Source organism: Rousettus aegyptiacus, unplaced genomic scaffold (genome assembly GCF_014176215.1).
Source record: "Rousettus aegyptiacus isolate mRouAeg1 unplaced genomic scaffold, mRouAeg1.p scaffold_m13_p_11, whole genome shotgun sequence".
Taxonomy (NCBI): Eukaryota; Metazoa; Chordata; class Mammalia; order Chiroptera; family Pteropodidae; genus Rousettus; species Rousettus aegyptiacus.
In genome coordinates, this window is record NW_023416286.1 from 43,249,608 (window position 1) to 43,266,134 (window position 16,527).

Here is a 16,527-nt window from a genome sequence, read left to right on the forward strand (position 1 = left end):
GCATAAAGTTTATTGCTTTGATATATGCATTTAAAACTGGCATTGTACAATATAACGACAAACAGTACAATTCGTGTCAATAATTAATTTTAAATTTTTTATTTAGAAAGTCATTAAATTGCAAATAAATAACACCATGACCCCTTGAGAGACTGCCAAAGAAAGGAAAGAGCTTTCAATTTTAGTACCATTAATAATACTTTTGCCTTGTTTTATAAACAAGGGGCCCTGCATTTCCATTTTGCATTGGTTCCTACAAATCGTGTAGCCCATCCTGATTGTTTCACATTATCACCAAGACTTGATGTGCTCAGTATGTTTAATATGAATCATTACAGTGAGTATGCAATATTATCTCATATTGGTTTTAATCTGCATTTCCCTAGGAGCTAATAAAGTTGAACAGATTTTCATTCTTGATAGCTTTGTATGTCTTCTGTGCTGAAGGGCATATTCAAATATTTTGTCCAATTTTTAAAAATAAAAACTAAGATTTTTGTGTATTGAGTTGTAGGAATGGTTTGTATAGTCTGGCTATGAGTCTTTTACCAGATACATGATTTCCTTCTTATAGTCCATTTTTTAAGAAAATGTTTTTAATTTTGATGAAGTATACTTTATACATTTTTCTTTTATGCATCATGTTTTTATAGCTCTAATATTAAGTTTTATGTTATATTTTGAGTTAATGTGTATTTGTTTAAGTTCATTTTTATTTTTGCCATATGGCTTTCCAGTTATTCCAGCACCACCTGTTGAAAAGACCATCCTTTCCCTCCCTTAATTGCCTTGGCAACTTTGTCAAAAATCAATTGACCATAAATGTGTGGATTTTTTATTGAAATTTCTATTTTATATCAATAATCTGTCTACCCTTATGCAAAAACATACTGTCTTTATTACTGTAGCTTTATATTGAATTCTGAAATCAGGTGGTACAAGTCCCCAAGTTTTTCCACCCTTTGCATTTTCATATACATTTTATTACCAGCTTTCTAATTTTATGAAAACTCCTGCTGAGATTTTGAAAAGTATTGCATTGTTTAATTGTGTAGTTCGATTTTGGGAGAATATCTTAATAATAATATTGAGTCTTTTGATCCTTAAATACGGCATATATCTTCTTTAATTTTTCTCAGCAATGTAATTGTATTTTATAGTTTACAAGTCTTGTACCTGTTTTGTTGAATTTATCCTTAAGTATTTTTTTTTCTTTTGCTATCATGACCAGAATTGTTTTCTTAATATCATTTAGAAATTCTTCATTGCTAAAACATAGAAATATAATTGATTTTTGTATATTGACTTTGGGTGCTTCATACTTGTTAAATACATTAGAAGTTCCAGGAGATTTTATGTGTTGATTCTGTAATATTTTCTATACACAAGATTTTGTCATCATGAATGAGAACAGTTTTATTCTTTCCTTTCTATCTGTTTGTGTGTAATCCCTTTTTCTTGCTTAATTAAACTTGAAATAATTTCAGTCTAATGTAAATTGATGTGGTGACAGTGGATATCCTTGCCTTGTTTCCAATCCTAAGAGAAAAGCATTCGGTTTTTCATAAATATTATGTTAGCTATAGTTTTTTAAAAAAATAAATGTCTTCTTTTCTAAAATAGTATCTTTTATTCCCTTGTACATTATGTTGTTTTATTTTTCTTCTTCATCATTCCAATAACTATCTGACTTATTCTATGTATTGACTTCCTGAGTTTCATACTTTTTGTCCCTAGGAAGTTCTACTTTTTATTGCTTAACAGTTGCCTAGAAGAGTGCTCAGTAAATATGTTGGAAATAATGACCTAGTCAGCTCAGTATATTTTTCTTATTATTTAATTTTATCTTCTGACTACCGAATCCATGATATTACAAATTTTTGTTAAAACAGAAAGTAGGTAACAAAATTTATTTATTCTTCCTTTTGATAGTTTCTCAGAAGAATTTTGAGTATTTGGTTTATATACTTTATTAAAAATGAACTTTATAGATGTGTGATTTACCCACAATAAATTTCACATACTTTTAGTATATGAGTTTATGACTTATGACAAATATATGTAAATCTTTGAACTACAGTGCCAATCAAGGTATGCAGCTTTTTCATTTCCATAGAAAGTTCCTTTGTGACCCTTGGCTGTCCATCTTCCACCCTTAATGCAGGCAACACTGACTTGATTTTTATCACTACGATCAGTTTACCTTGCTCTAGAATTTTATGTAAATTTACTAGATACTCTATTTTGAATGTTCACTCTATAAGACTGTGATTTCTATGAATTAATTAAACATTTTTCTTCCATTACTTGAATATATTATAGTGGCCCTTTTTTAAAGTACTCGTGTGCCAAATCTAACACCTGGGCCATCTAAATATTGATTTCTATTCACTACTTTTTAAAAATATTTTTTATTTAAGTATATAAGTATAGTTAATATACAGTCTTATTATATTGGTTATATTAGTCTCAGATGTACAATTAGGGATTCAACATTTTTATAATGTGATCACCCCACTAATTCTGGTAATCATATGTCACCTTGCAAACTTATCGCAATATATTGACTATATTCTCCTTCCTCTCTTTATCTATCTTTTAATCCCATTCTTTCTGGTAATCATCATTTTGGTATATGTTTCTATGAATCTGTTTTTGTTTTGTTTTGTTTTTAGATTCCATGTATAAGTGAAATAGTTGACATTTGTCTTTCTCTGTCTAAGTTACTCTACTCAGTACAGTACTCTCTAGGTCCATCCATGTTGTTGAAGATAGTAAGATTTTGTTCTTTTTAATGGCTGAGTAACATTCCATTGTATATATGTACCACTTCTTCTTTATCTAGTCATCCATTGATGGACAGCATGGTTGATTCTGTATCTTGGCTATTGTAAATGCTGCAGTGAATACATGGATGCATATGTCTCTTTGAAATAGCGTTTTCAGTTTCTGTTGATAAAATACTCAGAAGTGGGATTACTGGATCTGTCTTTGTGTTTTGTTACAGTCTTTTATTAAATTACTTATTAAAATTAAGTTTATTGGGATGACATTGGTTGATAAAATTATATTCATTTCAAGTATACAGTTCAATAATACATCATCTATATATTGTATCGTGTGTTCATCACCCACAATTAAATTTCCTTTGGGCACCATATATTTGACCCATTTACCATTTTCTACCTCCACCTTTCCTCCTTTCCCTCTGATAACCACTAAACTTTTGTCCGTGTCCATGAGTCTCTGTTTGTCTTGTTTGTTGTTTTCAGTTTCATATCTCACACATGAGTGAAATCTTATGGTTCTCAACTTTTTCAGACTTACTTTGCTTAGCATGATAATCTCGAGACCCATCCATGTTGTCAGAAATGGCAGTATTTCATCTTTTCTTATGACTGAGAAATATTACATTGTATAAGGAATATACCACATTTTATTTATCCAACCATCTGTTGTAGGGCACTTCAGTTTCTATGTCTGGCTACAATGTTACTGTGAACACTGGGGTGCACATATCTTTGTGAACAAATGTTTTCAAGTTTTTAGGATAAATACCCAGAAGAGAGATTGCTGGGTCATATGGTAAATCTACCTTTAATTTTTGAAGAACCTCCATACTGTTTTCCATAGCGGCTATACCAGTTTAAATTCCTACCTACAGTGTATGAAGGTTTCTTTTTTCTCAAAACCTCTCAACACTTGTAATTAGTTGTTCTGTTGATGATAATTATTCTAATGGGTGTGAGGTGGTATCCATTGTGGTTTTGATTTGCATTTCCTTAATAGCTACTGACATTGAGCAACTTTCCATATGTCTGTTGGCCACGTGTGTGTCTTCTTGGGAGAAGTATCTGTTCAGGTCCTCTGCCTATTTTTTAATTGAATTGTTTGTTTTTGTTGTTATTGAGTCGTATGAGTTACATATTTTGGGTATTAGCTCATTTTCAGAGACACCATTTGCTAATATATTATCTTATTCTGTTTGGTTGCCTCTTTGCCTTGTTGATGGTTTCTTTTGCTGTACAGAAGTTTTTAGTTTGATACAGTTACATTTATTTATTTTTGCTTTTACATCCCTTGTCTTTGAGGTCAAATTCATAAAATTCTCTCTAAATCCAAGGTCCGTGTGTTTAGTACCTATGTTTTCTTCTATTCGATTTACTGTTTCAGGTCTTATATTTAGGACTTTGATTCATTTTGAGTTAATTTGGGTATATGGTGATAGACAGAAGTCTAATTTCATTCTTTTGCATGTGACTTTCCATTTATTGAAGAGGCTTTCCTTTCTTCATTGTGTAGTTTTTGGCTCCTTTTTACCCCATATATATGAAAGTTTAATTCTGGATTCCTGATTCTGTTACACTGGTCTGTGTGTCTGTTTTTTTGCCACATGCTGTTTTTATTATTATCACTTTGTGGTATAATTTGAAGCCAGGCAGTGTGATACCTCCAGCCTTTTTCTTTTTTTCTCAGGATTGTTTTGGCTATTTGGTTTTTTTGTGGTTTCATATAAATCTATTATTTTTTGTTCTGATTCTTTAAAACATGCCTTTGGCATATTTATGAAGATTGCATTAAATCGATATACTGCTTTGAGTAATATAGCCATTTTAACTAAGTTGATTCTTTCAATACATGAACATGAAATATCTTTCCATTTCTTTGTGTCTTCAGTTTCTTTAAAAACTGTCTTGAAGTTTTCAGTGTATAGGTCCTTCACATCCTTTGTTAAGTTTACTCCCAGGATTATCCTCTTTTTATTGGTAGGGTAAAATGATTTTTAAATTTTTTTTCTGAAATTTTATTGTTAGTGCTCTAGCTAGCACTTCCAATGCTATCTTGAGCAAAAGTGGTGAGAACAGGCATCCTTGTCTCGTTCCTGACCCTAGAGGGAAGGTTTTTAGTTTTTCATCATTAAATATATTATTGGCTGAGGGTTTGTCATATATGGCCTTTATTATGTTGAGGTACTTTTCTTCTATATCCATTTTATCAAGTGTTTTAATTATAATGGATGCTGCATCTTGTCAAAGGCCTTTTCTGGATCTATAATATGATCATATGATTTTCATTTTTTTATTTATTAATGTGAGGTATCACATCAATCGAATTGCTTCTATTGAACCATCCTTGTGCTTCTGGAAATAACCCCCATTTGATCATGATGTATAATTTTTTAATGTATTTTGAATTCCATTTGTTAATATTTGTTTAGAATTTCTGCATCTGTATTTACTAGAGATATTAACTGAGAGAGAGAGAGAGAGAGAGAGAGATCGATCCTTACTTGGTTTTGGTATCAGGGTAATGATCTCATAAAATGAATTATGTGTTTTATTCAATTTTTTGGAAAAGTTTGAGGAAAACAGGTTTAAATAATCTTTGAATGTTTGGTATAATTTACTAGCGAAGCCATCTGGTCCTGGACTTTTACTTTTGGGTAGGTTTTAGATTACTGTTTCAATTTTCTTACTGTTGATCAGTTTATTTCAATTTTCTAGTTCTTCATGATTCAGTCTAGGAAGGTTGTGCATTTAATAGAACTTTTCCATTTCTTATAGGTTATTAAATTTGGCGGCATGTAATCTTTCATAGTATAGGATCTTTTGTATTTCAGTGGTATCTGTCATAACTTCTCTTTTATTTCTGATTTTATTTCTTTGTGTCATTTCTCTTTTTTTCCTTAGTAAGTTAAGCCAAGGGTTTGTCAATTTTCTTAATTTTTTTTATAGAACCAGCTCTTTATTGAATTAATTTTTTCTGTTGTCCTCAATTTTATTTAATTCTGCTCTAATTTTTATTATTTCTCTTTTTCTACTGACTTTAGACTTCATTGTGTTTCTTTTTCTAGCTTTTTACAATGTAATGTTAGGTCATTCTTTTGGGCTTTTCATGTTTCTTGTGCTAGGCCTGTAGTGATATGGACTTTTCCTCTTATTACCACTTTTGCTGTATCCTCCAAAGTTTTCATATGTTTTATTTTCACTCTTGTTTCTCTGTATCACTTGATCTTTCCTTTTATTTCTTCTATGTCTCAGTCATTCTTTAGTAGCATGTTGTTTAATTTTATTGTTCTCGATGCAATTATAAATGGTATTATTTTCTTAATTTATCTTTCTAATAGTTAATGACTGGATTCTTCTTTCTTTTTGCTGTTATGATTGTATGTTTTCTACTACCTTATCTTCCAAATCACTGATTTGATCCTCTGCTTCATCTAATCTATTGTTGTTTTTTTTCCAATGTATTCTTCATTTCAGTTGTTGTATTCTTCATTTCTGATTAGTTTTTCTTTAATGTTTTTTATGTCCTTTTTTTCTGTATACTATGTTTTTGTTGGAATTCTCACTGAGATCATCTGTTCTTTCCTTAAGTTCATCAAGTATCCTTACAACCAGTGTTTTGAACCCTGTATCTGGTAAGTTGCTTTTCTTCTTTTTTTTTTTTTTTTTTAGTTTTTTTTTTTCCTGGAGTTTTCTCTTATTCTTTTCTTTGAGACATCTTTGTTTTCTCATTTTGGTTTCTTCTCTGTGTTTGTTTTTATGTATTAGTTTGACCTTTTGTATTTCCCAATTTTGGTAGAGTGGCCTTATGTAGTAGGTGTTCTCTGTGGCTCAGTTTTCCTGATCACCTGTGCTGGGTGTTCCAGGAGTTTCTCTTGTGTGGACTGTATGGGCTCTCCTTTCGTAATTGAGTCTTGATTGCCGTTGGCATGTTGGTGGGTGGGACTGACTCACAGGCTTACTGGCTATGAAGATTGGCCATGTCCATAGTATATGTGCTGCTGTTTTGGGGCTGACCCCACGAAGTAGGATTCGCTCAAATAGGCTTGTGTGCCTGTTGTCCACCCTTTGTTTGTACTGTTTGTGGGGCTAACCAGATGGTGATCATTTGACATCTGATAGCAGCCTTTGGGTCTGTTGGTTTTAGAACCTCTTGCAAGGGGCTCCCATGTAGGCCAAGGACAGCCGTTGCCTGTGACCAGCCCAGGGCAACCTAGTAGAAGCTACAAAGCTGTCCACAGTTGTTTGCTACCTGTGTTGGACTTGGAGGCACTTGGAAGAGACCATACAATGGACTGAGTTTGGCTGCCATCAGTGCCGGGCCTGAGACAGTTCAGCAAAAGGCCTAGGGCACCCCAGGGCTCGAGGCTGCCTTTTTGTTTTCCATGAAGTATAATCCTCTTTAAATCACTCTTGAAAACACCATACATTGGGAAAATGTAGAGATATAGAGCAATAAGTTTGATCATACCCATGTTTTTTATATTTTAGGCACTCGGGGGGTGTAAAGGATTTTAGCACCTGTAACTTGGATGAGTTTAAATATTTTGCTTCAGATTCTGGCCTTGACTGTCTTAATAAAATCCTTCATGATATGCCAGTTTACAAATTACAGAAGATATGTGGTAATGGAAAGTTGGAACAAGGCGAACAATGTGATTGTGGCACTCTAGAGGTGAGGAGAATTTTTTTTAAAAAAACTTTTATTTTCTATATACATGTAATAGGTGGAAAATAAGACAAAGACCTTATTTTTAGAAAATTAAATTTTAAAAAGACTTTTTTTTTGGTGAAATTTGAAGTCCATGTCTCCCTTTTTGCTATTTTTTGAAGTGGTGAGCAGAGATCCTTTAGATAATGTTTGTCTTCAAATATTATGATATTTTTAGTGTATGCATCAGCTACAAAATTAGAATTAGTGACCACAAACAGTTCACAAAGCAGCTGAAGAAATATACCTTTAACAACTAGTGGTAACAAACAGACTGTAGACTATTACCAGTGGGATAGCAAAATGCTATCCCATTTGATAATACAGGGAGAAAATATACAGAGAAAAAAAATTTATATTGATAGGTGGTACCACTAAAACATTTTTAAATGAAAAGGGTAAAATATATGATGACAGAAGGAGATTTGACTTTGGTGGTGAACACAATGCAATATAAAGATGATGTATTGTTGAATTGTACAATTGAAATCTACATAATTTTATTAACCAATGTCGTCCCAATAAGTTTAATAAAAAAATAGGAAGAAAAATCTATCACGAATGGACCCAAATAAGCAACATTCTTTTCTGAGAAAAAAAGAACAAGGCTGGAGGTATTATTCTGCCTAACTTCAAGTTATACAGCAAAGTGCCAGTAATTAAAACAGCATGGTACTGGCAGAAAAACCGACACAAATATCAATGGAACAGAAGCAAGAGTTCAGAAATGAACCCTCGTATATATGGGCAAATAATTTTTGACAAAGGAGCTAAAACCATATCATGGAGAAAGAAAACCTCTTCGATAAATGGTCCTGGGAAAATTGGAAAGCCACATACAAAAAGGTGCTATTTATCACCATATACAAAAATTAACTCAAAGTAAATCAAAGACCTAAATATAAGACCTGAAACAATAAACTGCATAGATGAAAATATAGGTACTAAACTCATGGATCTTGGTCTGAAAGAGAGTTTTATGAATTTGACTCCAACAGCAAGTGAAGTAAAAGCAGAAATAAATGAATGGGAATATATTAAACTATAAAGCTTCTGTACAGCAAAAGAAACTGTCAACAAGGCAAAGAGGCAACCATCGAATTGGAGACTATATTTGCAAACAACACCTCTAATGAGAGCCTAATATTCAAAATATATAAAGAATTCATACAACTTAACAACAACAAAAAACAAACGATCCAATTTAAAAATGGGCAGAGGACCTGAACAGATACTTCTTCTGAGACATATACATGGCCAACAGACATATGGAAAGATGCTCAACTTCACTAGCTGTTAGGGAAATGCTAATCAAAATGACAATGGGATACCACCTCACATCTATTAGAATGACTATTATCAACAAGACAAGTAATAACAAATGTTGAAGAGGTTGTGGGGAAAAAGGAAACCTCATACACTGCTGAAATGAAATGAAAGGAAATGAAAGGAAATGAAAATTGATACAACCACTAAAAAAAAACAATATGGAGGTTCCTCAAAAAATTAAGAAAACAATTACCATATGACCTAGCAAACCTTCTTTTGAGTATCTATCCTCAAATTTTGAAAACATTTATCTGAATTGATATATGCACCCTGATGTTCACTGCAGCACTATTCACGATGACCGAGACATGGAAATACTGAAGTGCCCTTTGATAGATGATTGGACAAAGATGTGGTACATGTATACAATGGAATATTACTCAACCATAAGAAAAGATGAAATATTGCCATTTGTGATCACATGAATGGATCTTGAGATTATCATGCTAAGCGAACTAGGTGGAAAAAGTTGAGAACCATAAGATTTTACTCATATGTGGGATATAAAACTGAAAGCAACAAATGAACAAGACAAACAAACGGAGACTCATGGACATTAAACAACACTTTGATGGTTACCAGAGGGAAGAGGGAGGAGGTAGATAAGGGTAAAGGAGGTCAAATAACTGGTGACAAAGAAATTTAACTTTGGGTGATGAAAACACAATGTAATATACAAATGATGTAGACTTGCACACTTGAAATGTGTATAATTTTATTAACCAATGTCATTTTAGTAAAATTAATAAAGAAGGAATCTATTACTTTTATGAAATATAACAATATAGAACAAATATCAAACTTAAAAAAGATGAAAGATTATAGAGGTCATATTGACAACAAAGTGAAATAGTCATATGAAAATGCTCAGACATTGCAATTGTAAAATGTGGAATATACATTATATAAACAGGTTAAAAGTATATTTACATATTAAAATATATAATATATTATATGTAAACCATGTATAATATGTTTTATATATAAAAATGTACATATATTATATGTATGTTACTTAATGGCAGTGGAACACATCTTAAAGAAGAAAGAAGCCAGAGGAGAGTTTACTCTAGAAAAACTGCATCTATAATATATAAGAATTTTAAGTTTATGTCTTTCTAGCCTAAGGGTACTCCTCTTCCTTCATGGATATGGCATAATTAAATCGATGTGGAAAACTGAAGCTTTACAGATTCAGTGTAACAGAGAACAGAGTTCAGGGATGAGAGCCAATGGAAATTTAAGGGTAAATCCTAAAAGTTAGAGAACTATAACAGTGATATGACCTAAAATCTTATTATTAACTGTACAAATACTTGGCCAACTGCTAAAATATGCATGGTCCAGAAATATCCCATGGGGCATAAAAGGAGGATGAGACACTTGAAAGATGTAGGTATACTAGGTGAGCTCTATGAGTTTCATTATTTTTTCTTAGAGTATTTTTCTACTATGTGCAACTCAGCAGCAGAAATTTAAGACTCGCTGGTTTCAAATATCAACATAAAGACTGAGACTGAAACTGACACTGGAAATTAAAGAAGAATTTTTGGAAACAAGGAAACTGCAGACAGATTGTACTCTGAAATATAAGTACAACCTCTGCCTAAATCCTTGGCTGAATGTCAAGCTAAAAATTCAGCAGGTGGAAGCAATATGAATTGAACAGGGATAGCTGCTGCACATTGTAGAGGAGCTGAAGTTTATAGTTTATGCCCAGGCAAATTACCTTCCTCCAGAAGGACACAGCTGAATATAGTCATTATATCACTTTTTTCTATAATATCTAACATGTTACCCCAAAATTATTAAACAACCAGAGAAGCAGGGAAGTCTGTACCATATTCACGAAAATAGACAGTTAAGGAACATGGCTCAAAAAAGAAAGCTTGAAGGCAAGTAGAATATATTTTTAACAATATGCAAATGAAACATTAAAAAATACGAGATTCAGCAAACTGTTTTGAGGAAAATCTATAGCTTTAAAAGTTTATATTAGAGAAAAAGAAAGATCTAAAACCAATGATTTAGAATACTACTTTAGAGAACTAAAATATGTCTAAATTAAAGCTAAAATAGAAGGAACAAATGATAAAGATAAAAGCAAAAATGAATGAGTTAGAAACCAGAGAATGAATATCAATGAAAATAAAAGCTGGTGCTTTGAAAAACTTCAGTGTACTTGATATACCTCTCACTGTGCTGATGAAGGAAAAGTGAGAGATAAAATGAATTACCAAAATCAGGAATAAAAGAGAGCATATTATCATACATCCTATATATGTTAAAAATAAGGAATATTAAAAACTACTTTATGTAAACAAATTTGACAATTTAGATAAAATTGTAAAGTTTCTTAAAACACAAATTATCACAATCAGCATAAGAAGATAAAATTTGAATAGCTCTATATTAAGTGAAGAAATTAAATTTGTAATTAAAATATTTTTCCACAAAGAAACTCCAAATCCACATTACTTTACTAGTGAATTTTATCAAACATAAAACAAAGAAAATATCAATTATACATGAATCTTCTCATATAATGGATGGAGGCATTTTATAATTCATTTCATGAAGTAAGTATTGGTCCGAAGTCAGAACCAGAGAAGAAATTAAAAGAAAAGAAAATCACACCAATATTTCTCATGAACACTGTATGAATAGGTTAATAAATCTTGACCAAGTGGAGTTTATCCCAGGAATATGGAGTTGTTTTAACATATAAAACATATATAATTCAACATAATAACAATATATAAAGAAAAAAATTGAGATAATTTAGTATCAATTCACAATAAACTAAGAACTCTAGGAATAGAAGAGAACCTCCTCAGTCTAATAAAGTACATCTCTGAGAAACCTACAACTATTGTCATATTTACTGGTGAAAAACTCAATATTTTCCCCTAATAGCTTGAGCAAGGCAAAGATGTTTGCTCTCACCACTTCCATTTAATATTGTACATATTAAATGGAAGTGGATGCTATAGTCATTGCAGTAAGGCAAGATAAAGAAACATAATGATTGGAAAGGAAGATGTAAAACTGTCTTTCATCAAACATAACTTGGCTGCATGAGTAGCGAATTCTAAGCAATCTCCCCCCATCCCAAGAACTACTAAATCTAATTAGTGAATTCAAGTCACTGGATAAAAGACCATTATACAAAATTCAATTGAATTTCTATGTATAAGTAATAAACAAATGGAAAATGAAATGAAATGTACAATTTGATATATATTGTTTCACAAATATGAAATATATAGAAGTAAATTTAGCTTAATATGTGAAAAATCTGTGTATTAAAAACTGACATTGCTCAGAGAAATGAAAGAAGATTGAAGTGAATGAAATCCTACTTTCATAGATTGGAAGATAGTATTGTTAAGTTTTTGGCTCTACATGAATTGATACATTCATTTAACGTAATCCCAATTCAAACCCCATCCATCTTTTTATAGCAATTGACAAGCTAATACTATAATTTATTTGCAAAGCAAAGACCTAGAATAGACAAAGAAATTAAAAGAAAAAGAACAAAGGTGGTGGAACACTTATACTAATTTTCTTTAAATATAAAATTTTCTACATAGTTATAATAATCATGACAATGTAGTATTGGCCAGAGCATGCATATATACCTTAATGGGACAATATAGATAATCAATATATAAAATAATATTTATACAGTCAATTGATTTCCTGCAAATATGTAAGACAATTCAATGGGTGAAGAAAATCTTTTTAACAAATGTATGAACTGAATATCCATGTAAATAATATAAACCTTTACTTCTTATCATATACAAAAATTAATTTGAAACGGATCAAAGACCTAAATATAAAAGCTAAAATTCTAAAGCTTTCAGTGTAAAACAAAGGAGACAATCTTTTGACCCTATAGTAAGCAAAAATTTCTTAGATTTGGCAAATAAGAATGAGTTTTTAAAGAAAAAAATGGTAAATTTAGAAACTTTTTCTCTTAGACTCTGTTAAGAAAAATAAAATAGCAAGCTCCAAAATGGAAGAAAATATTTATAGTTCATATATATTCAAATATATGTGAATATATAAATATTCGAAAGCCAATTTAAGCATTTTTATTAAAAATATTTTAAAAAGAAAATTAATTATATGGTTTCTTGTCTGACATATGAGAAGTTTAGAAGTCACCATTTGAGTCTTTACAACAAAAGCTAAACAAATTGAAAAAGCAACAATTCTTCTTAGGTCAGTCGGAGAAATGAGGTTATAGGACAAGCCTCTGCGCCCCAAATTGGAAAGACAGATAGGCAAATCACAGACAATCAGTGCTTCGGTAGGAAAACCTGAACTGTAATTGACGAATTGTTGGAGGCTCAATGTAAACAACTTTTATAGTTAAAAATTCTAGGGAGGCCCTTACACTTTTGTGAGTTTTACCTCTAGGAGCTCAGATTGATTGTCACAGTGAATATTGGAGAGAAGTATTCTCATGCTTCTGGAAGAAGGCAGGGTGAAAGACCATTTTAAAACAGCCAGAACATTCTATTCTTAAGGAGGTTTACCCTTACACATATACAAAGTGGATTTGAAAAAAAGAAAAATCAATAACCAATTTTATTGAAAGATACAGTATGAAAAAAATAACAAAAGAATATTTAAACTTTGAGTTACATGAGTCAATATATGAAATAAATAACATTTTGAAAGTATAATATTGAAGCTTATGGTCAAGCTGTTTATTGAAAATACTAATAAGAAATTACCAACAACAAAAAGACAACATCAGGAAACAAACATCTGATATTGAAAAACTACATAATTACAAGAGACTTGCTACTGAAGACTAAAAAAGTTGGTTGAAGGCACCGAATCTTATAAAATGTTAAGTAAGTATAAGGGCCAGCCTCCCAGTGAAATCTGAGGTGAATAGAAGAGCCTGGCTTCTTGGACCACATTGTTTAGAGTGGAGTTTTAGGGTTTTGCCATTTCAGAGAGGGAAGCTGAGAATCTGAATGCTGTTTTTGACAGTTTCATGTTAGAGAAGTTCTATGTGTAAACAGATTTGGATTATATAATTTATTATAAAAAAGCAGGAGTATAAGAAAACATTTGAAGAAAATGGTAGTTAACAAGGTATGTAATCAGTATTGCCTCTAAGATTTTGGCACCACAGTGGCATGTTAACATTGTTCAAATTATATGGAATGTAATGAAACAACACATTTCTTTTACAAACTAGTGAATAAGATGTTGATTTCTATAAATCTCATAAAGAATAGGATTATTAAAACTGAATTTAAGAAAAACTTCATACATTGTAAAGAAATTCTATGTTGCAGTTTTATTTCATGGTACCTAATTATGTGATTAACACAGCATTTGTTTACAGACTTGTACACATAAAGACTGCTGTGATCCTAGAACTTGTACAATCAAAGGTTCTAAAGTTTGTGGTTCTGGGGAATGCTGCACACAAAAGTGCACGGTAAGAAGCAATCTGTATTTTCTAATAACTCAATATTAATTTCTTGAAATTCTTGTTTAAAGAAGATAGAAAACATATTTCACCCTTCCCATTATATTATATACAAACAACATTGGATTCACTCTCACACTTCATTCAGCAGTCTATCATTTCTAGGACTCTCATGTACGTAATGCCTAATGCCTGATGCTTCATTTCTCCTGACTTGGCTTCCCATTTCTATACCTCATTACAAATCTTTCTGGTACCCATTGAGATTTCTCTGTGGTCGACATACATCTGGAACAACCCTCTTATGGTCTTTTTTTCTAATACCCTACTCTCACATGGGGTCAGGAATTTAGATTAGTTCTTTTAGTTGGCTAAATTCATTGTCTTTTGGTAAAGTCCTCTGTTCCTTTGCAATTCATTCAGTTATTGTTATAATCATTTGATCCTTCTTCATTGAAAGCATTTAAAGAATTCCTGAATAATTACCCCAAACCCAGCATAATTCACTGGGATCCTAAGGAAAAAAGGAACAAGCTCCTGATCAAGATAAATGTCTATAAGATGGGAGGAAGGGTATGCTTTTATCTTTTTAAAAAAATTTCCCCCAGCTCTATTTGAGATATAATTGACATGTAACATGTGTAAGTTTAAGGTGTACAACTTAATGATTTGGTGTAAGTATATATTACAAAATAATTACTGAATAAGTTTAGTTAATACATACACCACTTCGTATAGCAAGAACATTTAAGATTACTATCTCAACAACTTTCAAGTATATAATACATTATTGTTAACTATTGTTAGCTGTAGTCACCATGCTGTACATTAGATCCCCAGACTTATTAATTTTATAGCTGAAAATTTGTACCCTTGACCATCATCTTCCCATTTCCCCCACCTTGCAGCCTTTGGCAACCACCATTTTGTTCTCTGTTTTGGTGAATTTGTTTGTTTTCTTTTTTATATTCCACATGTGAAATTGTAAAGTATCTGACTTGTTTCACTTAGAATATTGCTCTCAAGGTTCATCCGTGTTGTCACAAATGGCAGGATTTCCTTCTTTTATTACTGAATATTATTCAATTGTGTGTGCATTATTCCTTGTGTATATATAGCATATATCTATTATATTTATTAATAATGTATATTATAACAAAGTTTATATAACATTACAAATGTAATAATATAAATGATACCATTGTGTGTGTGTGTGTGTGTGTGAGTGTGTGTGTATCTATGCAAAACAGAGGGATGTGGAGTACAGCATGGGGAATATAGTCAATATTATTGTAATGGCTGTGTTTCATGCCAGATGGATGCTAGAGTAACCAGGAAGATCATTTCATAAATTATATTAATACCTAACCATTATACTTTATACCTGAAACTAATATATAATAAAAAAGTAATAAAAAATAAAAGCTTTAAAAAAGAGTGAAAGTATCAGTAACATTCATTCATTAATGGACACTTAGGTTGTTTCCATGTCTTCCATGTTGTTCATAATGCTGCAATGAATGTGGGGGTACACATATCTCTTCAAGATTACGATTTTATATTCCTCAGATATATACTCAGAAATGAGATTTCTGGGTCATGGTAGTTCTATTTTTATTTTTTTTTGGAGCTTTTATGGTAGTATATATATTGTAACAGTATTAATTCTTCTGTCCATGAACACAGGATATCTTTTCATTTATTTGTTTCTCTTTTAATCTTTCAACAGTGCCTTACAGTTGTCCATGAGCCAAGCCTGTTAGTTCATGAGTGGGCTCTTGGTGGAATCTGTGAGCAAGTGAATAAGATATGTGGCTGGTTGTTGTGATTTACACATAGATTGATGTGAGCCCTCCTCCCTTTTCACTACTCCTAGGTGTCCGCATACTGTTTAACTGTGCCAATTCCCTCAGTTATCTGGATTGGACAAGACAAAAGTGGGCCTCTTAAGCAGTGTCTCTCAAGGCTGGGGATACCAGGCTCTCATATAACTTTCACTTCGCCCTCTTGTAGAAATCACAAGCCAGGAGGGTCTCTCTTGGTTTTGAACTGTTCCATCTTGGGGAAAGTTGATGTGGGTAAAGTGAAACTATTCTTACCCTCTTCAGTGGACCAGAGTAGTTTCATTATTTGTGACCAATGGAGCACTGTAGTGAGAGATGTTGATAATGGGGGAGGTTTTGCATGTGTGGAGCAAGGATATATGGGAAATCTCTGTACTTTCCCCCCATATATTC

General features: G+C 31.8%; 1 protein-coding gene across 1 annotated transcript in view; it reads left to right on the top strand.

Annotated features, from left to right (window-relative positions):
• Positions 1–16,527, top strand: part of LOC107501329 (disintegrin and metalloproteinase domain-containing protein 5) — a 94,739-nt gene that overhangs the window by 27,729 nt on the left and 50,483 nt on the right. Inside the window, 2 exon segments of the mRNA XM_036228745.1 lie at positions 7,278–7,461; positions 14,204–14,299. Of these exon segments, the coding sequence (XP_036084638.1) occupies positions 7,278–7,461; positions 14,204–14,299 (280 nt within the window).